Genomic DNA, 27,817 nt, shown 5'->3' on the forward strand with positions numbered 1-27,817 from the left:
CACCCTTGCTCCATCCCAATCCTTTCCCCAAAGTCCTTGCCACAACTCCACCCTTGCTCTGCCCCTATTCAGCCCTGGCCCCACCTCTTCCCTGAGGGTGCTGGGTTCTCCCTCCTCCCCCCTCCCTCCCATCCACATGAAACAGCTGTTTCGTGGCACAAGCGCTGGGAGCTAGGGGGAAAAAGTGGGCATGTGGTGCACTCAGGGGAAGAAGACAGAGGTGAGCTGGCCAGGGGAGGGGCGGCGGGGAGCTGGCGGTGGATGCTGAGCACCCACCAATTTTTCCTGGAGCATCCATGGAGTTGGTGCCTATGTTTGATGGTGTTACACTTCCAATACTTCATGCTTTCTATTTGATATTTTTTCTTCCCTATCTCATTGCTGCAGTACCATTACTTTTAGTGAATGAAGTGATTTTAGACTGTTCCTCAAGATTTCTACATGTTGATTGAAGAGCAGTACAGTAAATTCTTACTCTAACATACTTGTGTTCCTTTTGGAAATAGTCCTGTTTTGTTAGCAAACTATTATTTGGTGAAAGCTGCAAGTGGGCATGGTGGTTAGGTTAGGCTTCCAGCTGGCCAGTAATATAGAAAAGATGATGTACAAGGCAATTGTGGCTAGAGATAAGATGTGCAGTTGTTTTCAACTCTCAAGTACATTTATAGTTGTAATCACACTTTTAAAAGCTCTAAAATACTGGTTTTGGTCATATACATAATAACACATTTCAATGTGTTTTCACATATCTGTAATCCAGGCAATTCAGTCAGGACAGTATTCTTACCCCTGACATCCATTCTTAGATTTTTAAGCAGTCTCTTTTTCTTTGAAGCTGGGAGAGGGAGTTGGTTGTGGAGATTCTGTCTATACTGCAAAAACAAGTAAACCAAAAAAACTGTGTGTTCTTAACTCAATTAGCTAACCTGTGGTAGCTTACTAGGGTTTAAAACAAGGATGGGCAAACTTTTTGGCCTGAGGCCCACATTGGTGTTGTGAAACTGTATAGAGGGCCAGGTAGAGAAGGCTGTACCTCCCCAAACAGCCTGGCCCCTGCCCCCTATCCGCCCATCCCACTTCCTGCCCCCCCTCAGAACTGCCGTCTCATCCAAACCCCCCTGCTCCTTGTCACCTGACTGCCCCCTCCCGGGACCCCTGCCCCAACTGTCCCCCCCCAGCACCCTCACCCTCTATTCAACCCCCCCGCTCCCTGTCCCCTGACTCCCCTCCCCAAACCTCCGCCCTATCCAACCGCCTCCTGTCCCCTGACTGTCCCAGGGACCCCCTGCCCCTTATTCAACTCCCCACCCCCTTACCATGCTGCTCAGAGCAGCAGAAGCTTCCAATCCTGCGGCAGCCAGCCACGCCACCCAGGCTGCCCAGCAGGAGCGGTGGATCAGAGCGCCGGCGGCACGGTGAGGTGAGGTCATGGGGGAGGGGAAACAGCAGGGGAGGGGCTGGGGGCTAGCCTCCCCAGCCGGGCAGGACAGTCCTGCAGGCCGGATGTGGCCCATGGGCCCTAGTTTGCCCACCTCTGGTTAAAAAGTGGTGAAGACAGACCAGCTTGACTTTCAACTCTGGTTAGCAGCTAAGGTTCAACCCCATGGTCCCATATAGGCTTTAATTTTAGCTGCTAACGAGAGTTAAAAGCAGCGTTGCTGTGTCTTCACTGCCATTTTAACCTTAGTTAGCAAAGAGAATCTTTTTTGCAGTGTAGACGTTAATTGAAAGTACTAGTCAATTGACAGAAATTCGGCGGCATTTCGGCGGATGCTCCAGCGCCGTCATGGTCCTTTGACGAAAAGGTTGGGGACCACTGGGTTAGACCATTAAGTAAAGAGACTGATTCTTTCAAAAAGAATAAGTAACTCCATGGTATCTAAAGGACTGCTATCACAATAGTCTTTATGTGTAAATTAATCAAGGCTACAGTGTGTCCTGTTTAAAAAAATCATTAAAACTGCTCCGGACCTCAAATCTCTACCACTGGAGAACAGATGATGCATGGGAGAGAACTTTTTGTAGTGTTCCCCTAAATTATTGCTCTTTTTGGTACTGAGGAGCTGCAAATGGAAAATAAGGGAAAAGGAGAAAAAATTGTTTTAAATTTTCAGCATTTGACATGGTGCTGTTTAGCTGTCTTTTAAGAAATAGACCCAGCCTGGCCATCCCTTTGTGAGGTATGAATAGTGTGTTTGCGGGAAGACTGGGGAGAGAGGCGCTAGTGAGAGACCTTATGTCATGACGACAATGTCCTGCCATTGTAAAGGGTGAATTTAGTAATCCTGAGAAAAGTAAATGAAGTTATGCCAGGAAAAGCTTTATGTTTTGAAACAACAATCTCCTGTGTGCTCCCAAGAGTGGAACAAATCCCTTTATATGACTTAACTGTAATTGATTGTGCTTGTTTCCACTAAATTTCCAGTAAATATAGGTCAAATAATAGTTTAGAGTAGATATGAATATGAAATTTAGATTGATTTATTGCACGAGGCATATTTTTAAGTAAAAAGTGTAAGGCTGTCAATTAAAAAATTATGGCAGTTAAGCATGAGATAAAATATAGTTGTGATTCATCACAGTTTTAATCACACTGTTAAACAATAATAGAACACCAATTTAAATTTATTATAAATATTTTGAATGTTTTTCCTACATTTTCAAAAAATATTTATTTCAGTTACAACATAGAATACAAAGTACACAGTGCTTATTTTTATAATTACAAATATTTGCACTGTAAAAAAGATAAACAAGAAATAGTATTTTTCAATTCACCTCATACAAGTACCATATTGCAATCTCTTTATCATGAAAAAGCAACTTACAAATGTAAAATTTTTTTTTACATACCTACACTCAAAAATAAAAGAATTTAAAACTTTAGAGCCCACAAGTCCACTCAGTCCTACTTCTTGTTCAGCCAGTCACTAAGACAAACAAGTTTCTTACCTGCCAGATATACCTTATGTGACAGATGTACCTTGCAACGCCATCTACAACAGTGCCATGCAAATGCTAGTTCTCACTTTCAAGTGATGTGGTAAATAAGAAGCAGGCAGCAGTATCTCCCATAAATGTAAACAAACTTGTTTGTCTTAGCAATAGGCTGAACAAGAAGTAGGACTCAGTGAACTTGGATGCTATAAAGTTTTACATTGTTTTGTTTTTGAGTGCTATGTAAAAAACAATTCTAGACTTGTAAGTTGCACTTTCATGATAGAGATTGCAATACAGTACTTATATGAGGTGAATTGAAATACTATTTCTTTATCTTTTTTACAGTGCAAATATTTGTAATAAATTACAAAAGTGAGCAGTGTACACTTTGTATTCTGTGTTGTAATTGAAATCAGTATTTTTGAAAATGTAGAAAAACATTCAAAATATTGAATACATTTCAGTTGGTATTCTATTATTGTTTAACAGTGCGATTAAAACTGTGGTTAATCCCGACTATTTTTTTAATCTAGTTAATTCATTTTGCATTAATCGCTTGTGTTAACTGCAATTAATTGACAGCCCTAAAATATGAATAGCAATTTAATACATTTTATTAAGCATGCCAAGGCAATGCTAGTATAATCAGGGGTGGCTCTAGACATTTTGCTGCCCCAAGCAGGGTGGCATGCTGCTGGGGGCACTCTGCTGGTTGCCGGGAGGGCGGCAGGCGGCTCCGGTGGACCTCCCGCAGGCGTGCCTGCGGAGGGTCCGCTTGTCCCGCGGCTTTGGTGGACCACTGGAGCTACGGGACCAGCAGACCCTCCACAGGCACACCTGCGAGAGGTCCACCAGAGCCGCCTGTCGCCCTCCCGGCGACCGGCAGAGTGCCCCCTGCGGCATGCTGCCCCAAGCACGCGCTTGGCATGCTGGGGCCTGGAGCCGCCCCTGAGTATAATTATTGTACTCTCCATTGTGACATCAGATTTGTCAAAAATGAACAAATAGCATCTGCAAGGGAATAAAAGTATCATAAAATTATTTAACCATATGGTGTTTTCAATAACTGTATGTGTACATCTTCTATATATTAATCTAGAGAGCAGGAATGTAGCCAGGGTTAGGGTCCTTGTTCCACATCCATTAAAAAAAAAATAGATTGGCCCAGATGCGTATTTACATGTAATTACAGCCTCAAACACTTCATTTTCTCTCCCAAACATATTCCTGACAACATCCCAAGAGATATATGATATATGTGTAAAGGTAATGAATATATAGCAGATCCACTAAACAGAGGACATCACGAGAATACATTTACTTGGGATTCTGTAAGCATGCAGTATGTTAGGTGGACTGCTGAAAGTGTTAGAGTGAGAATGCAAATTAAGCTCTTGAGCTAGTATTTTGTGCTACAACTGTGCTGAACATGGACTAGGAGGGAAAAAAAGAATTGTACCTGTATAGGAAGGTCTCTTTACATTTGTTTCCTGTTGTTCCATAATCCTTATACAGAATTAATAGTACATAAAGGGGTAATTTATTCGAATGAGTCTCTTCAGATTGTTCTTCAAATAAGTCATATCCAGTTCAGTGGGCCAAATTCTACCCTCATTCACATAAGCATAAATGCAGATTTCAGAGTGGTAGCTGTGTTAGTCTCTCTCAGCAAAAATAACAAGGAGACCTTGTGACTAAAACCCACTTCATCAGATGCATGGAGTGAAAAACACAAAGCAGTATAAATATTACAGCACATAAGAAGATGGGAGTTGCCTTACCAAGTGGGGAGTCAGTGCTAACGAGGCTAATTCAATTAAGGTGGAAGTGGCTTATTCTCAACAGTTGTCAACAATGTTTACCTTGTTTTGTGGGATCCTTTGTGTGATCTACCGCTCTTTTGCCTAATTAAAGGCACCTTTTGTTTTAGTCTGCATTTCTTTTAAAATGGAGGTTTAGTCCTATCTCCAGTTTTCACAGAGGGTCTGATGTCAGAGTAATTACCTACACCCCTTCTTGTCAACTGTTGAGAAAAGGCCAGTTCCACCTTCATTGAATTAGCCTCGTTAGCACTCCATGCATCTGATGAAGTGGGTTTTAGCTCGCGAAAGCTTATGCCCAAATAAATTTGTTAGTCTCTAAGGTGCCACAGGGATTCCTCGTTGTTTTTGTAAATGCAGAGTAATTCAGTTGATAGACTGATGGAATGAAACTGAGTGTACAGTACATGCTAATCACATCTCCTTTTTCTCACTGTTAAAATAGTATGCTTGGTGTCAGACCAGTTCAAAATGGAGGATTTTTTTTTAATGCTTGCTGGTTTGTATGCTTTTGAACACACTGAGCCCAGGCCAAACTTTGTTTCTGGATATTATCCAACAAAATTGGCTTTCTAATTGAAAATAATCCATGCTTGTTTCTGACCTTCAGAATATTCATGGCTCTGCTGGAGAACATGGGCCAACATTTGTTGTGCTCAGGCAGTTTTAAAAATGATGTCCACAGGGACTAGCTCACAATGGTAAACTGCATGGGGAAGGAATATCACTATGGTAACTTGAAGACAGTTTGTTGCCCATTCTTTAATCATTCTTCTAGTGTAAACAAAAGATATGCTGAAGCTTTAAATAGGTCTTGCTTTTTTATTTTTGCAATTATTTGTCTTGAGTGTTTAAACCCAGGTCATAACGTCTCTTTGTAGTTGACCTTGTCGTGGCGCAGGGAATTGAATCTCATTTATGATAATAAATATCTTAAATCATGTTTTAAAGATTACAGCACCTGGACTTTAGAAAATGCCCTTCCTTACTCTGTTTTACGAGATGTTCTCTGATACTCTGTTTGCAAAAACATAGATTCATGGAGCTCTGTATTAACATATTGTCTAATGCTAGCTGCTGTTCGCCCAAGCCTGCAATTGATTTACAGTACAATGTGTATTTATTGAATAGATCGAAAGCTATAGGCATAGAGGAATTAAAAACGTGCGTGCGCACCCACACAAAAACTTCATCATGAAAGATTTTTGAGGAATAACCAGAACATATGGAATAGCTGAAAATAAATGTTTCCATAAGCCTAAATTAAGTCAGCTGCTCACCCTACTGTAGAATTTGGCCCATATATTTAATTCTACTCTAATTTTCTTTCTCTGTGCTCCAGTGTAACTTTGCACCTAAGGATGTACACATGTGACCCAGAGAGCAGAATTTGGCCCAGGGTATTCAAAAGAAAAGCAACTTTTTGTGGTGGTTTCAGGGCGGGGAGTGAGGCGGGAAGAGAAGAAAAATGTAGCTTGTATTTAAATCTTTCATCACATTATATTTTTCTGAAGTTATAAAAGGTGTTATGTGTTTATAGCACCAGGCTCACTGCTACGGAGCTGTGTTTGGACTCTCCATTCTCCACTGGAAGTTTTAATAGCTACTGTTTGATTCAAAACAAATTTCCATAGAACACAAAGGAGATTTTAGTTTTTTGTTCACTAGTCATGGAGACCAATTAAATGGAATTCAGTATGACACAGAAGGAATTTTTTTGGTACTGAGTGAGTACTATACTAAACTTTACTAAATTTGTTGCTTCTACCATGGGCTTTAATTGCTATTCACAGCAGGGGATCATGTGGCGCCACGCCCACCCAGCAGTAGATGTAGGAAGCACTGAGTGTCAGGTGTAACGTCTCGTGAAGCTTGGGGAGCACAGTGTGTCACTGTTTGGCCATTGGCCTTGGGCGACCACTCGTGCACACCCACAATACCAAACATTCTGGGAATGACATAGCCCACCACTTATGTATCATAGATCATTAGGGTTGGAAAGGACCTCAGGAGATGATCTAATCCAACCCCCTGCTCAAAGCAGGATCAATCCCCAAATGGCCCCTCAAGGATTGAACTCGCAACCCTGGGTTTAGCAGGCCAATGCTCAAACCACTGAGCTATCCCTCCCTGCTGCCTGAGTGACTCTGCCCCCACTACCATGACCATGCATCCGAGGTCAGGCCATATGGAGGATGCCATTTTGAAGAGTGCCCTTCCTCCTCCAGCATGACTTCACAGGTATAGTCTCACCAGCCAGGCAGAGCAGTGAGCTCTTTGCAATGGTGTTCCCCAAGCGTGATACCAGACAGAACCTCATCTGGGGTTTTGTCTCAGTAATGAGCAGGGGACAAACCATTGAAAAACAGGACTGCCTGGCTTCAAACCAGACAAATGGCTTGCCCGCACTGACCGGTGAATAGGAGGGTATAGGCCCTCTCTCCACATCCCTTCTGAGGGTTCTAGACTCAAAGTTCTTGAGCTCAGAATAGTGCAAGGATGCTGTATACAGTCTTTGATTTGGAGAGGACTTTGTGTCCTCTTTCTCCGCTGTGTACCCTCACAATTCTGGGCACAGAGTTCAGCCCTACACCTCCTTCCTTCTTAAATTTTAAAAAATAACTAGGAAACCAAAAATAACCCAAACAAACAAGAAAATCTTTTAAGCTTGCATAGCGAATATCATTGCTGCACTTACTCAGCTGGGTTAGCTTTGCAGTCCCTTTACATTGCAGAGCTACTAAGTAACAGTGACTGAGTGAAAGAGGGGAGAAAGAAGAAAATAAATATTTGCCATCACTTTTGTTACCTTTGGCAGAACAAAAGACCAGGCTGAAGCTTAAAGTATTATGAAGAGGGAGGTTTGTTTTGCTTAAGCTGTGGAAACAAGATCAGTTTTCAAGGTTTGTGCAATGAGACATTTAATGATAGTGAACTTACCCTTAAAGGGTCAGTTATAGGAATTCAACCTTCATTTGAACTTGTAATCTTGTTTTCTTTAATTAGAAAAGGACTGGCACGTTGTAAGTTATGGACTCCTCTTCCCCCTAAGCCTGTTTCCTCCCACTTGGCCTCTGGCTTTTTTCTGAGACCTATGTGTCTGCATTTGGTGGCACAGAGTAAATGTGACCTTTACCAGTAGTAGGCCAAATTCTGTCTTTGGAGTAACATTCTTGCAACTTACTGAGACAAACTGAAGTTGCTAACCAGACCTATAAACCTGGGCGACAACCATATTTTTTCTTCATCGCACTAAGGTCCACATCCATTAAAGTGGGTCTTCAGCCTGCTTACGTTTTGGGGTAGGGGTGAGGCAGAATCAAAGCTGTCCATGATTGGAGAGAATCACTCTCCTTTCAGAGCCTGTCAGTTTCATTCTGCCTCAACAGCTGGAGATGAGTTCATTAGACCTTCCTGACACAGCTCAAAGTAAAATGTCCCTATTATTTTTAGCAGAATAAATTGGTACTTTCTAATTGTTAGCTGTGCTCCATGGCTCTGCTGGGCTCAGAGAACAGAGTACATTTAAAGTCTCCTACTTAATGTCCTTGCTTGAAGCTCTGCAGTGGCTGGAGCTTCTGTGAACCATGCAGAGAGAATTGTGGCAGACAAGGCCAAGAAGAAGGAAAAGGAAAGCCGTGTGTCTCCTGCTCCTCCTCTCTCCTTGAGTGCCTGGATATGTGAATCTTCTGGGGTGTGGCCCAGGTACTTCAGTGATAGCCCAATCTGGGCAGGGGTCACTGCTTCCAGCCTCCCTGGAGAAGGAAATTAGTCTGGCATGAGCAGACAAAGTGGCTCCAATAGAGTATGTCTGCTCTGCCACTGGGAGACGTAATTCCTAGCACGGGTAGTCAGACTCATGCTTGCTCAGCTCCAGCTAGTGCACTAAAAATAGCAGCATGGACACTGCGGCTCAGGTGGCAACTAGGGCTCTCAAGCCCACCCAACCTCCTGGATCTCAGCTAGCCTGAGTCTCTGCCTGAGCCACAACCTCCATACTGCTGTTTTTAGCATGCTGGCTTGAGTCCCTCTAGTGTGGGTCTGTTTCCCCAGCCTGGGAGGCTCACTCTCAGCTGCAATGAAGATATACCTGCTGTGGCTGCCACTAATGCAGAAGTAAAAACAACCCGGTTCATACAAAGAGGAACTGCTCTGTTTGTGTTCCGAGACAATGCGTGACATGGTGCCATCCCAGCTGAAGACAAACTGGGCTACACAGCAGCCATTTGATGAAGAGGGAAGAGTTGGTGGGAAGAAACAAATGAAGAGGAGGGCTGGAAGCGGTGTGGAAGGGAAAGAATAGAGGGAAAAGAGGGAGTGGATAAATATAGGTCTGAATTCTGATTGCCTTAGTTATGCATATAATCCCATTGAGCTCAGTGCCTCTGCCTGTCTGAGAGAGACAAGCTGGTTTTGTCCCATATAAAAAACTTAAAAACAGACAAATTTGAACTATATAGTTATAATTCCACTTCTGAGTTTGGGTGAGGATCTGGTGATGCCATAAACCACAGGGAGAAGGTTTGAGTGGTTTGTATATATCAATGATACTCAGATTGAGGATTGCCAGCTGTAAGTGGCTCTTTGCAGCACACAATATTAAAACGCTCTGTGATATTTGTCAATATCACTTCTCACAGTAGACTAGTGCTCCATTGCCACCCTGACTTCTGTACTGCTGCTGCCACCCCGGGGCTGGCAGCCTGAGCTGTTAGCAGAGCCCCCCACATCCAGGGCTGGCTGCCGCCTCCTCCAGGTGAGGGATTTGGGGAGAGGGAGGAAGGAAAGCTCGAGCCCAGGCTGCTTCCCAATGATGGATGGAGAGGCAGGAGAGGAGAGCCTGAGCCTGGGCAGCGGGCCTTCAGCTGTCAGCCCTGGGCAGCGGGGCTCTGGCTGTCCTCCCACATCTGCATGGCTCTTCTGCCTGAGTCCCAGCCACCCAAGGCTGACACCCAGAGCTCTTTTAAAAAAACCAAAAAAACACCGCTCATGCCTCCTTTGACACATTCCTGCACTCCCTTGGGAGACCACCCCATAGTTTGAGAACTGCTGCTATAATCTAACACAGTAATGGGTTCATAGCTGTGTGTGGTTTAATTCTGTCTTTATAGTAGAATTGCCTGGCTTCAAGAGCAATAGCTGTAAAATATTGCCGGACGGGAAGCATAGCTAATGAGTGTGGTGTGTTGTACTACAAGAGGTTAACTTGAGTAGCCAGCCACAATCTTGGGTGGCATCCTTGAGGTCATCCACATCAGACATGTATAAAAACATCAGCTGTAGACTGTTGTACTGCACTGTGTCTGCCCTTTTAGTGGGACCAGTAAATGACCTTGTAATTGTGGACATGTTGGAGGAAAATTTCAAATGCACAAATGGAAGTTAGGTGTTTGACTCTCTGACTTTCAGCTGGAAGTTAGGTGTCTTAAATGCCATTTGTGCCTTTGAAAAATCTCTCCTGTCATCATTTTTTCAATCATCTAGTCTTTTAAAAAGACTCCAAGAAATTAATAAGTGTGGCATATATAATCTTGATATTATAGTAACTAACTGCATTATCATTGGCACAAAGTTTCTGCATGTTTTGGTATGTTTATCTACATGTACTGACATGGCCAGAGACAGGATACCAAACTAGATAGAACACTAGCTTGCTCCAGTAGAGCAGTTCCTCTCCATGGAATATCCCCAGAAAGGATGGTGTAGTGTTTAGAGTGCTAACCTGGGATTTGAGAGACTTGAGTTTGATTCGTTGCACTACTGCAGATTTCCTGTGTGACCTTGAAAATCAATAGGACTTTTTTTGGAAACGGGATATATCTTAAGGCACGTAGGTGCTTTTTGAAAATTTTACCATTAGTGTCTTTTTGCCTCAATCCCCATCTGTATAATGGGAGTCCAAGGACTTCCCTATGCTATAGTGCTGTTAAGAGATTGAAGATTGTGAGGCACTCGGATACTACAGTGATAGGGGCTGTATAAGTCCTATGGATAGATAGCATGTGCTGCTCTTAGAAAGGTCTGTTAGATTTGAGATCTGATTATTCTCAGTTTAAATAAGTAACCTTTTCCTTTAAAGGAAAGGAAAAGTCAGAGGACATTGGCTTCTGTGAAACTCCTAATGTAGATGTTGAAGTCGTGTGTGTGTTGTTTACCGCCTTATGAATTCCTGTCTATTTGGATATAAAAATAAATAGAGTGCTGTTTTCACCTCATCAAATTGGCCTTAAGTTGGCTTGGAATTTCATTACTTTTTGTCTTTAATTTACCAAAAGTTTATTATGACTCATTTTCAGCAATACAATAACAGCAGTAATGTGGGTAGGTTGGTTTGTGAAGTTTCAATAGCAATCTATTAAAAATACAATGGTTTTGAATCTAAATAGGCTTTTTTAAAAAAACCACATGGTTTATTTTTTTTCTCTGGCCCCAGTATGGAATTCTAATATAAAGCCAGCTGAATGCTTCCTGCCCTTGTTTGATAAAAAAAAAAAAAAATGCACTTCCATTCATTGTTTCCATGCAACTTCCTATCCTTTCTACAGTAAAGAAGGTTAAAATCCAAGACAATTATGAGCTATCTCTGGGGAAAGGAACCATTTCACAACAAAAAGCATTTTTAAAGTTAGCCACAGCTTGAAATAATGAAATGAATAATGAAATAATGCAGTAGTTCTAGATTTGTTCATTTCTTCTTCTTTCAGTAGCCATGGATTTAAACACATCTTGACTGATTACTAACAAAAATGTCAAGAGAGAATATTCCATTTTGTTTCCCCCATTAATCCCTGTTCAAATAACAGCCATATCCTATTTTTACATAGACTTCCATGTGACCGAATCTCATAGACTTTAGGGTCAGAAGGGACCAGTGTGATCATCTAGTCTGACCTCCTGCACAAAGCAGGCCACAGAACCCTACCCATCCACTTCTATAACAAACCCCTAACCTATGTCCGAGTTATTGAAGTCCTCAAATTGTGGTTTGAAGACCTCAAGCTGCAGAGAATCCACCAGCAAGTGACCCATGCCCCATGCTGCAGAGGAAGGCGAAAAACCTCCAGGGCCTCTGCCATATGTAAACTTGTCAAGCTTAGTCTTAAAGCCAGATATGTCTTTTGCCCCCACTACTCCCCTTGGAAGGCTGTTCCAGAACTTCACTCCTCTAATGGTTAGAAACCTTCGTCTAATTTCAAGTCTAAACTTCCTAGTGTCCAGTTTATACCCATTTGTTCTTGTGTCCACATTGGTACTAAGCTTAAATAATTCCTCTCCCACCCTAATATTAATTCCTCTGATATATTTATAAAGAGCAAGCATATCCCCCCTCATCCTTCTTTTGGCTAGACTAAACAAGCCAAGCTCTTTGAGTCTCCTTTCATATGACAGGTTTTCCATTCCTCGGATCTTCCTAGTAGCCCGTCTCTGAACCTGTTCCAGTTTGAATTCATCCTTCTTAAACATGGGAGACCAGAACTGCACACAGTATTCCAGGTGAGATCTCACCAGTGCCTTATATAACGGTACTAACACCTCCTTATCTTTGCTGAAAATACCTTGCCTGATGCATCTTAAAACCGCATTAGCTTTTTTAACGGCCATATCACATTGGCGGCTCATAGTCATCCTGTGATCAACCAGTACTCCAAGGTCCTTCTCCTCCTCTGTTGCTTCCAACTGATGCGTCCCCAATGTATATCTAAAATTCTTATTATTAATCCCTAAGTGCATGACCTTGCACTTTTCACTATTAAATTTCATCCTATCTCATAGTGTGTGTTACAATCTTTATACATCTGGAAGTCAGCCATCACTGAAATGCATCCACATCTAGTATGGACTATGGTTAATAGGACACAGCAACACTAAATAACAGTTTTGGTTAGAAAGAGAATATTAAACACACTTAGTACTGTAGGGGGAGCATAGGTATGCACAGTAGAATAACCTAAATTAAAATTTGGTCACTGGAAACTTCGCTGATCCACAACCCAAAAGCCTAGTATGAATATTTTCAATGATGAAGTCTGTAACACAAACTATTGTCTTTAGTTCACCGGCATTGAAAACAAAAGCTTTGCATGTTAGGATTATTTAAATGAAAAACAATCCGTTTGGACTATGCTGATTATTCAGAGAAAAGATGAATTCCTGAATGTTTCCTGAAAGCTCACTTGGGAGGAAGAGTATTATTTGAAGATGGAAAAGTACTAGGGGAAAAGTTCCCCGTAAACAGCATGTTACTGCAAAATCCAGAAAAGCAGAAATTTGAACTTTGACAGTTTTTGGTCATAAAATAAGTACAGAAAACATTGTATAAAATTTAGTACGGCACATTAATAAAACATACAGTACATCTGCTTGGACTTTTTTTTTTCCAGGTACAGATGTTTGTTTTCTAGGGTAATGCTGTATTTGTAATACTGTCATGAAGTTGTGCTCAGCAGATGTTGAGCTGAACAGGTTTCTCATTCATTCCCTGTGTTTTGTTTAATCAAATTACTATGTACCTAAACAACTGTAGTCTCTTGCTAAACTTGGTTTACAGTATATTGTTTACATTGGCTAACTTTCCTCTGCTTCAGCAGATATTGAACTGGACTTTAATGTATAATCAGAAACTAATTTGACCTGGTCATCTTATTCATAAAATTACTCCTTTATTTGTAATTTATTCCTTCATTAGTAACCATACCTTACAACAAAATCTGAGTTTTATCTGATAGTTATCTTTTTCAAATTAATCCTGCAGTATTCCAAGCACACCATTTATAATTTAACTAACCTCAGTTTTGCTTCTTGGCAGTGTGCACGCACACAGAAACACACACACAGAGGCAGAAACTTACTTTTAAAAAGTGGAAGGAAAAATTTCTAGTTCCAAAGGCAATTTGCATTTCCTGTCTAAGGGAAAATGCCAGAGTGTGCAGCAGTAGAGAAGGTTAGATCACTTCTGCTGAGGCAGAGACAGTGGGCCGTATGGTTTATCAGTAGCCAGGAATGAAGGGAATAAATATTTCAAAAGAGGCATCAAAAATCCCTCTTCACAGGGAGAAAATCAGACGTTGGATTGTGCTGTACATAGTTACAATCCAACAAGAGAACAGCACACAACTTCTGCAGGAGGCTAGGATGATTCCGAATGGGCAGGTGGGAGAAGTCAGATACTTATGCTAATACATGGTAAAAATCCTCTAAAAACACTACAGAAAATAAAGGAGGAAAATAGTATCTTGGTTAAACTTAGGCCTGATCTACACTATGTGTTTAAACTGATTTTAGCAGCATTAAAGTGATTTAATGGCGAACGCGTCCACACTACAAGGCCCTTTATATCGATATAAAGGGCTCTTTAAATTGGTTTCTGTACTCCTCCCCAACGAGAGGAGTAGCGCTAAAATCGGTATTACCATATCGGATTAGGGTTAGTGTGGCCGCAAATTGATGGTATTGGCCTCTGGGCGGTATCCCACAGTGCACCACTGTAACCGCTCTGGACAGCAATCTCAACTCGGATGCAGTGGCCAAGTAAACAGGAAAAGCCCCACGAACTTTTGAATTACATTTCCTGTTTGCCCAGCCTGGACCTCTGATCAGCACGGGTGGCGATGCAGTCTCAAATCCAAGAAGAGCTCCAGCGTGGACCGTACGGGAGATACTGGATCTGATCGCTGTATGGGGAGACAAATCTGTTCTATCAGAGCTCCGTTACAGAAGACGAAATGCCAAAGCGTTTGAAAAAAATCTCCAGGCTACACAGTGCTGCGTGACAAGCGTAACGGAAAGCCAAAGAATCAAATGGACACTCATGGAGGGAGGGAGGGGGTACTGAGGACTCCAGCTATCCCACAGTCCACGAGCAGTCTCCGAAAAGTATTTGCATTCTTGGCTGAGCTCCCAGTGCCTGTAGGTTCAAACACATTGTCCGGCGTGGTTCAGGGTATAGCTCATCAATTTACTACCTCCCCCCACCACGTGAAAGAAAAGGGAAAGAAATCATTTCTTGACTTTTCAATGTCACCCTATGTCTACTGAATGCTGCTGGTAGATGCGATGCTGCGGCAGTGAAGAGCAGTATCCACTCCTCTCCCCTCCCCGATGGCATATGGTACAATATGACTGCTATCCGTCGTCACCATCAGCCTGTGAGTGCTCCTGGCTGGCCGGTGGCACCTGGGTAAAAATAGGAATGATTCCTGGTCGTTCCCAGTAGATGGTACAGAACGGCTGATAACCATCCTCATCATAGCAACTAGGAACTGAGCTCCATCAGCCCCCTCCCTTTCATGTGTAAAGAAAAGATTCTGTACTGCCTGGACTAGCATAGCAGCGGGATGTTGGGCTCCTCTCCCCCGCACCGCTTAGTGTCCTGCCTGGACTGTCATAGCAGCGGGAGGCTGCCTCCCCCTCATTTAATCTCACTAACAAGTCGCTGTTTGTTATTCCTGCATTCTTTATAACTTCATGACACAAATGGGGGGGACACTGACACGGTAGCCCAGGAAGGTTGGGGGAGGAGGGAAGCAACGGGCGGGGTTGTTGCAGGGGCACCCCCCGTGGATGGCATGCAGCTCATCATTTCTGCGGGATCTGACACAGAGCAGCTGTGCTCTCTGATACACTGGTTCTCTAGTATACTTGCCCCATATTCTAGGCAGGACTGACTCTATTTTTAGAAACAATAAAGGAGGGATTGACTCAGGGAGTCATTCCCATTTTTGCCTTTGCGCCCCCGGCTGACTTCAGCCAGGGGCACCCAGGATAGCAGCAGACAATACAGAATGACAGATAACCGTCATCTTATTGCCAATTTACAATGGCAGCAGACAGTACAGAACGACTGAAAACCATCTCTGCTATCATGCAAAAGCAAACGAATGCTGCTGTGTAGTGCTGCAGTAACGCCTCTGTCAGCGGCATCCAGTACACATACGGTGACAGTAAAAAAAAAACAAAAAAAAAAAAAACGCTGGGCGGGCTCCACGGTTGCCGTGCTATGGCGTCTGCCAGGGCAATCCAGGGAAAAAGGGCGCGAAATGATTGTCTGCCGTTGTTTTCCCGGAGGAAGGAATGAGTGATGACATTTACCCAGAACCACCCGTGACAATGATTTTTGCCCCATCAGGCACTGGGATCTCAACCCAGAATTCCAAGGGGCGGGGGAGACTGCGGGAACTATGGGATAGCTACGGAATAGCTACCCACAGTGCAATGCTCCAGAAATTGACGCTAGCCTCGGACCATGGACACACACCACCGAATTAATGTGCTTAGTGTGGCCGCGTGCACTTGACTTTATACAATCTGTTTTACAAAACCGGTTTATGTAAAATCGGACTAATCCCGTAGTGTAGATGTACTCTTACATTTGACTTGCAATGCAATGTGAAAGCAGCAGAGTGGATTGGGCATTGCATGCAAATACTCTGGGATAGAATTGATCATAGTACAGAATAGGAATTAGTAAAGGTGATAATATTGGGATGAGGAGCGCATTCATTGGTATTCTGGTTGTATGCAGGATTGCTGAACAACCTGAAAACAAATCAGAGATTGGCATGTATCTTAATATGCTATTGCATAAATACACCAATGGGAAGGTAATATAAAGGCCAAATTCACTTCCTTGCAGAGATTAGGTGGTGTTGCATAGTGAGGTTTGAGTTGACAAAACTAGTCTGAGTGTGTGAACTTTTCCCCTTTAATTCTACACTTCTCCCTTGCCTCGGGGTAATTCAATTCAAAAAAACCACTACCGAAAATACACCTTTCTAGCTGAAAGTAATCTTATGCTAAATGTTGGCAATAAAAGAACCTCAGAAAGTTAAGATCCCCTAAGAGCAGTATATGTAGACTTGCATACGATATCTATGTCATTTATTATTTCAGTGGAATGGTTGGTTTTTTTCTCCTCCTTCTTCACTCTTTCTGTATTTGATTTTCTTTGCACACCATTTTCTCACTGCATTTTTCCACCCCCTCATTCTTTTCCTCCCATCTATTCTATGCAAAGTATGAAACCAGTAACATTTGAGAAACAGTCAAACTTCTGAATCTTCTGCCTTCAGATGGTTTCAATATTACAGTAAACAAATACAGCTGTCCCTACTAGTTGCTTATTTCTACCCACCTGCCCTTTGTGGTTTTACACTACAGGTTGTATACTGCCCAATGTTTGGTGCAGCTCCTTTACATCGCCTGTGGTACATGTGTCTCAGAGTTTGCCTCCTTGCTTTACATCAACAGTTATTAGTGTCCTACTCATCTTTCCTCTCTGGAAAGACATGCTACATGTGCTTCCAGAAATGTTGCTCAACCACAATCCTGCTTCATGTGTGTTTTGACTTCAAATAAAATAGGATCTGGCCCAAATTCACTGACACTAATTTAATGTGTGAGGTGAATTGAATGTATAATAAATACTCAAATCAGAGAACAAATACAAGTGAAAAGCATTAATTTTGTACAGCAGGGCTCTCAACCTTTCCAGACTACTGTACCCCTTTCAGGAGTCCTGCGGAGACCCAAGTTTCACTTCACTTAAGCTTACAAAATCAGATCTAAAAATGCAAAGGTGTCACAGCCTGCTGTTACTGAAAAATTGCTTTACTTTCTCATTTTTACCATATAATTATAAAATAAATCACCTGGAATATAAATATTGTACTTACTTTTCAGTGTATTGTGTATATAGAGCAGTATAAAGAAGTCATTGTATGACATTTTAGTTTGTACTGAGTTTGCTAGTGCTTTTTATGTAGTCTGTTGTAAAACTAGGCAAATATCTAGGTAAGTTGATGTACCCCTGTGATGCCCGCCGTACCCCCCTGGGTGCCACTTGGAACTGGGATACCACTGAGCCTGCCTGACCCACCAGCCTGGGTTCCCTTTACATTGTACTTCTCTGCAGCCTGGCAAGCCCTCCCTCAGACTTAAGACTGCACTTTACCAATACACATACACACCCAGCTGCAGAAACACACAGATGCTGAAATCAGCTCTGCATGGGAAGGCTCAGCTAAGGAACTGCCCAGTACTCAAGTGCACAACCCACTATGGGAGGGTAAACCCAAAATCGTACTGTCTTGCACTGCACAGAGATCTGTACAGCTTAAGCTCATGAAATTCGCCCCTTCCCTCAATGTGGAGAAGATATGCAAAAGCTTTTGCCCCTCAGTAATGTTTCTCACACATTGGTCTTAAACAAAACAAAACAAGTTTATTAACTACAAAAGATAGATTTTAAGTGATTTATAAGGGAAAGCAAATCGATCAAAGCAGATTACCACGCAAATAAAACAAACATGCAATCTAAGCTTAATATACTAAAGAAATTGGTTATAAGTAGCAAATTCTCACACTAAATTTTGTTTTAGGCAGATTGCAGAGATTCTTGAACGCAAGCTGCACTTCCTTACAGCTTAAAACTCCAGTTATTCCTTTCACAGGGTAGGCAACCCTCTAGCCTGGGTTCAGCCCTTCCCCCCCAGCCCCAGTTCAATCGTCTTGTTTCTCAGGTGTTTCAAGCAGTCTTCTTTCTTGGGTAGGGAGTCAGTAAAGAACGAACCACAATGATGTCACTCCCCTGCCTTAAATAGCTTTAGCATATGGGGGGGGAATCCTTTGTCTCCCAGTTCGATTTCTTCGTCCCGTTAATGGGAAAAACAGTAGTAGTATTGTGGAGTCCAGTACCAGCTGACTTAGTCATATGTCCCTATAGGACCATCACAGCCATGACTCAGAGGCTGTTTGCAGCATCTCTAGGAAGGCTTCTCAGGAAGGCTCCCCTAGTAGGAGATTAGCATCTTCTAAGACCTATAGTTCTCCCTAATGGCCGTTCCCAACCAGCTAGACTGATTGGATTCTGACTAGTGGGCATTCCCCAAGTGTAAACACATTTGTAAGAGATGCATAGACAATATTCCTAACTTCAGATACCAAAATGATACATGCATACGAATAAGGTAATCATATTCAGTAAATCAGTGCCTTACCTTGCACAAAATACATCATAATATTACTATGAAGAATATGGGACATAATGCCATAACACCTGGAAGACCTCTGTGTCCCCTATCCCCATCTCCCCTCCCAGGATACATGTACCCTGGTTGAGAACTACTGTTGTAGAGCAACTCCTGGGACAAAATCCTGCTTAATTTACATCCGTAAGTAGTCTTGTAGAAATCAAGTTGTCTCCTTCACATGTTGAAGCCTACTCTGGGCCTACTCCGACACCTTCACTGGGCCTACATGTGAGATTTGTGTTTAGGATTTAATCCATGATAATGACTGTGGAAATGTTTTATGATATTTGAGAGAGCATCCTCATAATAATCCCTTAACACTTTCAGGGCAGGTTTTTCAAAAGTGTTCATTGTTGGTTTAATTATGCACCCACTGACATCTATGGCAATATTGCCATTGATGTCAATTGGAGTGGAGTTAGGCCAGTGCTGAGCATTTCTGAAAGTCTCTCTGGTTTGTTAGTTTATTTTTTGCTCGACATGCACATCAGAATGGCAAAAAAGAGAAAATATCACAATTTAGAACAAAAGAAACAACAGTTATTTGATACCATAAAATCATTCCCTTTTCCCTCTCTTCCCTCCAAAAATGTTTGGGTTGTGTGAAATATTTTTGATTTATTGCAAAAAGAACTGTAATTTGTTTTCAGTAAATTGTCAGTTTAATAGAATATAGAACAAACATCCATTTAGCTGTAGAAGCTATGTAAGCAATTAAGATTATTTGTTCGAAAGTAATCCTTGTTCTACTGCTAAGGAATAAGATAAGTTTTAGAGCATCCAGAACTTGCTTTTTACCTGAACCAAATGGTACTGGATCTTCAAAGGGTTCTGGTTTAAATCTAAAAACTCTGGTGTTCGGGTGGGTTTTAAGTTAAGGATGAGAGACTGTCTGGCCATGTGTTAGTGACTGTAGATTTCCCCTCTCATTCGCTTGCTCCTTCTCAAAAAGATGGCTAATGGTGCAATTCTTTGTCCCAAAGGAATATGTAACAGTGAATGGATATCTCCTACTCATTTGTAAATACAATTTTAACACGCCTCCCTATCTCTTAAATGAGATGGCTAATTGTAGGTATTGCTAATTATCACTAACATAGGTAAAATTTCTTTCCTAATATAATTAGCAATATGCAGTAACAGATATCTAGAATTTACCATTTCATGTGGCCTGTAATCTAATATGCTTGAGTGCATGCACTAACTTGACACAGTTATTTGACTTTCCCTTATCCAGAGACTACCTACCTGCCTTCCTCTTGCTGTTACTCCTGTTCCTTCACTCAAACAGATACTCTTAAAAACAATAACTTGTGGTGTAATTTTTACTTTGACAGTTTCTTGGGTTTTTACTATCCAGGCACTTCAGAGCACAATCCATGCCAACAGATTACCATATGAGGCAATGGAAACTGTGCCATTACCATCAGCAGAAAACTCATAAATCTTCAAAGAAATCTCATTTGTCCTGATAGTAAGTCATATTTGTGTCACAGTACTGGGTTCCTTCTAAAAGGTGCCATATGGGAATAGTTCTCTTAAATTCAGTATAATTTTTTTATGAGTGAAGGTTCTTTTTTCTCTCTCTCTCTCTTTCTCTCTTTTTCTTTCTTATTGTTACTAATTCTTTAACGCTTTTCTTTCCTTGTTGAAGTTGAGTGATCTTAGATGTTGGGTTCCTAAGAGAAATTCTGGGTTCTAGGGGATATTGGATGGTTTTTTATCCCCTTACCTCACCTAGATATTCCCATTTTCACTTTGGTTCCACACTTTACTACTTGCTTTTTCTCACTTGGTTTTATCAGTTTAGTGACATTTCTTTAAAATTTGTTGTGTGTAATTTTGATGTGGCATAAGCAAAGCAATGCAAAGGCTCTAGTTTCCCAGGATGGGTCACATAGGGTGGTCTATTCATAGCATAGAATAGTTTACATACAAGAAAGGCAAGTGGAAGTTTAATATTTTCTCTTTGAAAGAGTTGAAGTACTGAGGCCTTTACCAGTTTCTTTGCTTTGGATCTCTCCGTGGCATATTAGTACAGTGTAAATGCTCAGGTAAATGTGCTTTTTCAGTAAAAAGTCCTTGATCAAAGGAGAACATACAGGAGAATATAATCCCTTCCTGAGCTGTCTATGGAATGGTGTTTCTCTGTCTCCGCCCCCTGCATTGGCTATTTTTCATTAGTCATAAGTGGTGCAGCAGAAGTATATGAAAGATCTTTACTGAGTATCCAGGGTGGTCAGTGTTTCATGCAGAGGTTCTACAGAAGGGGAGATAGGAGCTTGGCCTCTGCTTGCATTCCTGAGCCCCATAGTGACACATCAAACTAAGTCTCTCCTGAAACCTGACCCTCTTTGTCTAATTCCGTTCATCATGCTACAAACCAATAAAAAGTGTCACTAAATTACCACACACACACACCCAAGCCACTTCTTTGTACAAGTTTGTCGCCTGGGCATATTTGGTTCCTGTTTGGACATTTAGGCCCATTTGAGATAGTCTTACCAGCAAAAGTATGTGGAGTCTATATATTAAAAGTGGTGAAGTCTAGCTAGATTCCCAAAGGCCTACAGAGCTGGTCTATAGTAATTTACATTACTTCAAAATTAACAGCTCAGAGATCCCTGGTGTTTCTGGACTTTGCTGTTTCCAGATGTTTTGAAACTTTTGCCTTTATGCAAAATGCCCAAATATGGAACATTCCCCATATGAAAATCAATTAGACTAAATCTGTGCTTTCCTCTAAGAAGTGTTGGATTCTGTTGTTGCAGTTTGCAGGCTCCTGCAGGGCCTTTTGGGATTCCTGTGGAACAATGTTTACATGCTTTGGAGCCTGCCATGCAGATTCACACAGTTTGCAGGAGTTGGTCATGCTTTTCTTCTGACAGAGCTGCAGAAGTCCCTATGGAAATATAACAAACTGTATTAGCCTATATTATTATTTGAATCAAATCCACCATAGTTATGAGTTGGTTTTGGGTTATAATATTGCCCCCACCCCATTTCTACTGTTTTTATTACAACAGAACACACGTTACTCATTAGGAGCTTGGGTGATATGGGAAACAGAGTGCTTAAATGATGCTGAATAAGTTCCAGATGTTAGTATCAAACAGAATTGGATCTATATTAAGGGCCTTTTTAAAAAATTGCTATTTATTGAAAGTGGAAAAAATGTTTAATACAATTCTCCAACATTTGTAACCCTGCAATATGTTGTGCTACATAGGAGTATATATCAGTTATAATGAGATTACTTAACCTGGTTTTCATCTTCAGAGGGCTTTACAAACCTTAACTAATTAATCTTTAGTTGCAATACAAGCTGGGATTTTTATTAAATAAGAAAACTGTTAAAGCAATGGAACATGTAGTACAATAGCAAGACAGGTGAGTACAAGCTCAACTTAAAATACATAGTCTCAATAGGGGTAAGTCTGTATTCTGTAAAATAGTGATAATGTCAGGTATGGGTGGTGTGTTAGCATAGTTGATGACACTGAAGTAGAAAAGGGAAGGACAGGATGTGGGCATGTAGTGAGAAGACTGGCAGAAGTTTTGCCATGCACAAGCTTTAGATCCACAACAGAAAAGTAAAGCTGAGTCTGGATGAGGTGGTGGTTTTATATAAGGCTTCAGCTATGAGCAGGCTGTGCTGGGGAAGATAAATAAAATGGTTAGTGGTATCACAAAGATTTTTTTATTTTTGTAATTAATCTGTTTGGTTTTCCAGCATTATAAATTGTACATGTTGGATACGGTGATGAATGCAGTATAAGACCCTATATAGCAGTGGTCCCCAACCTTTTTGTGGCCAGTAGCACATTCATGTTTTCAGAAGAGTGTGGCGGGCGCCAACAATTACTCACATACAAGGCCGGCTCCAGGCACCGGTGGAGCAAGCACGTGCCTGGGGCAGCACATGCTATGGGGCGGCATTCTGTCCATTCTGCAGAGTTGGAGTGGTTTGTTTTGTTTTTGTGTTTTGGGGTTTTTTGGTGCCAGTTCTGGGCAGTGCGGAGAGAAGCCGGGACAACAGAGATCACTGGCGCCCGCAGCTTGCAGCCCTGGAGTTCTGTCCCCAGCAGGGGTGGGACCCCGGCTTCTCTCCCCTGCTGGGCACTAGATGGGCGCACATAAATGCCCTGGTGGGCACCATGGTGCCCACGGGCACGACATTGGGAACCATTGCTATATAGACAGAGTTGCAGGGATAACAGGACTTCTTTTATGAGAAGAGGCACCCTGTATGCAGTGCTAGAAAGAATTGCTTCAGGTCGTATTCAGACCTGGTGAAAATATATGGAACTACATGAAAACCTTAACGATTTCCATGGGATATTGGTTGTAGATTTGCAAAGTCATGCCAGTCACTGCACAGTTCTCTCTTCATGTGATTTCCAGTGTTGCCAGATCAGAAGGAATTGCTGTTCCTGAGAATCTGAGAACCCTAGAAAGCTTTGTGTAGCACCCAAAACAAATGCACATTGTTGTTACAGAAGTAAAAACCAGGCTGTACAATGGAGGGAAGGATGGGTGGATATTTTTAGAAATTAATTAGGAGGCTCCAAAATTTCCTGTTGGAAAACAGATAGTTGATCTTCCTCCAGAATGTCACGAAGAAAAGTGCACACTTTTGTCAACATTGCTTCATCAACTTCACTTCTTCCTGCCTTCTTCCAAGAACCTTTTGGTGTGCACCCTTCACTTAGCCTGCCCTGCCCTTGATGCAAATGCTGGCTCAGATGAGCACCTGACAGTGCTTTAGGTAGAGGTTGCTGACGCCCTGTATTTTTGTTGAGCCTCTTATGAATGAATTGTTCTACTGTTGCATTGCTTCTGCAGTTGGAAGAGAGGCTGGGTGACAGACCCCAAATCCATTCAGTAAATTGGCCAGCAAAAAGGAGCTCAAGTGAATGACCATTCCTTAATCCTTCTTTCATTCCCTTACCCAAGTATCTGGCATGGCATTTGGGAATATTTATTGTGCAGCTCTGTAGATGAGCAGACTCACCCCTGCAGCCCCTCCTGCTGGTGACTCCTGGGAGTTAGCTTGTTCCAGCTCTGGAGCACCCTCTGCAGGCCAGTGATTCACCTGTCCTCTGGCCCCATGTCCCTCCCAGGACCCAGTGCCCTTTTACCTGGGGTGCTGCTCCCTAGCAATAATCCCCTCAGTCTTAGGGTCTCCGTTCCTCAGGGAACCCCCACCCACTATCCCCACCTTGCCTTAGTATGTGGCTACTGCCAGTCATCATCTAGCCCGCTGCGCCTGGGGGCAGACTGCAGTATCAGCCTACTCATCACTGGCAAGGAGGATTTGGACCTGCTGCCTTGGCCTACCCCTGGGCTGCCCTCTGCAACCCCCAGTACCTGTTATCCCAATGCTAGGCTGCAGCTTAGGGCTTTCTAGGCTAGAGGTCCCCAACCTTTCCCCAGCCCTGCTTCACTCAGGTACCTTGTGTCTAGCTCCCTACAGCCAGGCCCTTCTCCCTTTACAACATGAGAGAGACTGTTTGGGTTTCTGGCTCATAGCCTTTTATAGGGACCAGCTGGGCCTGATTGGGGCTTGGCCACAGCTGAACCTACCTTCCCAATCAGCCCAGCTACGTAGCTCCCAGCCACAAGCTTCCCCCAGGGCTGTTTTAAGTCCTTCAGGGCAGGAGCAGGGTAATTACCCTGCTATAAGCTCGTATAATAACTCATTTAGCTGCAAGACTGATACGCTGCTGGTTGGGCTGATTGGGACAGGGACTGTCTCATTGCACTGTGTTTGTACAGTGCCTTGCACAATCCGGTCCTGGTCCGTGAATGGGGCTCCAAGGCACTATCATTATACCTGTACAGTAATAATAATAATATACTAATTTGTCAGTTGTATTATTGTTACTGATAACTACTTTTTTAAAGCAATAAAAGAAACAACATTCTTATTAGGCTTTCTTAAAGTATAGTATGTATCATTGCTTGAGGACTGGTATTTTTATTTTACATGGCTGTATCATTTATTCTTGCTTAAAAAATATATTCAAAGTCTCCCACCCTTTCAGTGTTCATTCAGTGCTGTTGTCAAACTTCTCATGTTGAGAGTGTGCTGTTTGCTCATCCTTTGCACTCCATGTCTGGGCAGGTGTAAATCATGCCTCAAGCAATGCCTTTAAAAAGCATGCCTGTCCTCTGGGAGCTGGCAGGACTTGTAGTATGCACGAGAATAGAAACAGCCCCTTTCATGGGACAGGACCTGCATGATCTAAGACATTGCAAAAATCTCATTGTTCTCAACACCTTTGCTTCCTTTAGAAAAAGTCTGTTTGAGAGTTGGATAGTTTCTTTTAAAATGATCAGTTGTGGACCTTACTTTTTATTTAATAAGCAAACTATGGGTCAATGCTAAAACAAGAATTAAAAAAATATATACTTGCTGATTATACAGTTTGAGTCTGATGATCTTTAGTGATATGTAACTGCTTATGAACCATATACAAAAGTCTGCAAAATGTTTCTGTTGGGGGGAAAAATTTTTTTTTTTCGTTTCAAAGTTTCTTCAGTGGAAACCATTTTTTTCCTCCCTCTAGCAAATGTGTAGCAGGCTGAGATATCACAATTCTTGAAGCCTGTGCCCTGTCTTTTCTATGTATAATCTTTGAGTTGACCTGGCATGCATCTGGGCCTAATTCAGTGACCTTCGCAATCAAAAACATACTATATCTGTTGTTATAATGGTGTGTTTGAACCATTTTGGAAAAGTAAGGCTGATTTTCATAGATATTTGTCTTCCTTTAGTTTCCTTCAGATATAGTTTATATGTAAACTACTCCATACACACTCACTGTTGCGCTATCCTGCTATATCACATCACACTGTCTCAAATACAACATAAAAGCATGGCAGTGATTATTTGAAAGGACATTGACTATGTTTTTGGACTAGATAGCTGTTACCAGTTTAGATCATCATTGTCAGATTCAAAATAGACTTGGCAAACAAAATTTCAGTTTGCCATGTGATAAATGTCTGCAGTAATGTGGCAGGGCACCTGAACTATGTTTGCATTATATAGCCACTCTACTTCAAAAGGAATGTATATGATTGCGTAGTTATGTTTTCTGTTTTTGTCATAAAGATGTTTCATATAGATAAACAATCTGCATCTCAGGCAAACCAATCCTCCCCCCCCCCCCGTTTTTTATTTGTTTTATTCTTTTCTTTCTCGGTCCTTATTTCCTTCCTTATTTTCTTGGTCTATGGTGGACTTCCTACAATTTTGGGAAGGAGAGGAATACATGATTCAAATGAGGATTGTCAGAGAAATGAATTAAAGATCTAGCACCAAAAAGGAATGACAAAATAAGTAAATAAGCAAAGTAATTGAAACAAATTATTATTTATAATAACTAAAAAAGTTATTTCCGTTATATATTGCAGATAACTAATTGAAGCCTCTGTTTGTGTTCCAACCGGTTTTGTAGTCAAAAACACAATTCTAGTTTAAAAGATGTCATTTACTCTGGCTCTTGTCTCTGAATGGTGTGTATCTGTGATTTCTTCTACAGGTCCTGTGCCTAGGAGTGAATGTGTGTTATCGGCTGTCAACAGTTCCCACCCAGTTCATGCCTTGCTGGAGAGCTTTACCGTCTTATCTGGTTGTGCAAGCAGAGGCACAATGGGCCTGCCACAGGAGGTGCACATCCTCAACCTCAGAAATCCAGAGGAAGGTCTTGACCATCATGAAAAAGAGGTAAATGGGAGATTGAGCACTTTCCAAGCAAGAAAGTACCAAAATAGCTGTAAAAGGTTTTCTTTTAACATTAATTTACTGAAGAAGGAGATTTCTTAAACATAAGCAGAAGCACTACAGGGAAATGTAGGGTGTTTGCACTATTGCTGCCTGTCCATGCTTTGCTTGGTATAGGAACAAATCCATTTGGTGTTCCAAGCTGTCATTCCATCCACAGTTTTCACAAGCAAGAAGTTCACTAACAAAAAATAGAATGAGGAATAAGAAACAGATTTTCATCTAGAGGAGGCCTGTATTGAATTGCCCATCTTCAGCACTAGATCATTTACCAAAATGTGTTGTAAATTATCACAAATACTTTCAGATCCTTGCCATGGTCTCTGTAAACAAATACTTAAATTCAGATTCTTTTACCCTTGTAATACATCTTTAATTCTTAACTGCTAAGGAATGTAGTTCAGATAGCAACTGTTGCTGACTATAGTAGTTCTTAAGCACGGTGCAATTACTTATTTATGTAGGCTTCACTCAGATGTATTGGAGAGAACTTTTGTTCTAGCTGCTGTGAAAGCAGCAGCAGCAGAAAACTCTTGATGTTAACTTGTGCAGTACTGTTGTTTACTCTGAAAACACATCAAAACAGACTGCTGAAGTGGAAAGAAAACATTTCATGTCAGGACAGCTCAGCTCCCTAACTCTTGTACTTACAACACTACACCCCAAAAAAACCAACAACGACATCAAAAAACAAAGCAAAAGAAACCCCCAAACCACTACTGCTGCCTGTGAAAGCACCATGTGTATATATACAATTAACTGAATTGGTAGCATTAGAAAAAGAAACAGATCCAGTGGGAGAAAACTTATTGCTTAGAGGCTTAGGATCTTAAGTCTGTGCTTAAAAGAATGTTAAAGTGTACTGACTTCTAATATATAGGGTCATAGACTGTCACCTCTGAAGTGAGTAGAAATCTTGCCACTGACTTCAATGGGAACGTGACTGCTGAGCCCAGGCTGTGGTGTCAGTGGAATGTATATTGTATGTTCCAACTGAAATTTCAACTGTTTGCACAGTCTGAAAATTCCAGATTATGATGGAAAGGTGATCCATTATCTCTTCAGTAGACATCCTCACTAGCTGCCCTCAGCCAGACATGTGAGATCTGCTTCAAACTAACCATCCTGCAACAAATACAGATATAATACCACTCTTGCTAGGGATGGGCAAGAAAAGTAGAGCTGCTTTGGTGTAGCATTTTTAGAATTCATTAAGTATTTACAAACTACTCTGAGTG

At 41.8% G+C, this 27,817-nt stretch overlaps 1 protein-coding gene across 9 annotated transcripts in view; it reads left to right on the plus strand.

Annotated features, from left to right (window-relative positions):
* The window catches only part of TGFBR3 (transforming growth factor beta receptor 3), a 518,676-nt gene that overhangs the window by 64,401 nt on the left and 426,458 nt on the right, over positions 1-27,817 (plus strand). For all 9 annotated transcript variants that reach the window (XM_050962136.1, XM_050962133.1, XM_050962135.1 and 6 more), the window contains one exon: positions 26,338-26,522. In XM_050962136.1, coding sequence (XP_050818093.1) covers positions 26,338-26,522 — 185 coding nt within the window. The remainder of the gene's footprint in view (positions 1-26,337; positions 26,523-27,817) is intronic.

This window comes from Gopherus flavomarginatus, chromosome 7, assembly GCF_025201925.1.
Source record: "Gopherus flavomarginatus isolate rGopFla2 chromosome 7, rGopFla2.mat.asm, whole genome shotgun sequence".
Lineage (NCBI taxonomy): Eukaryota > Metazoa > Chordata > Testudines > Testudinidae > Gopherus > Gopherus flavomarginatus.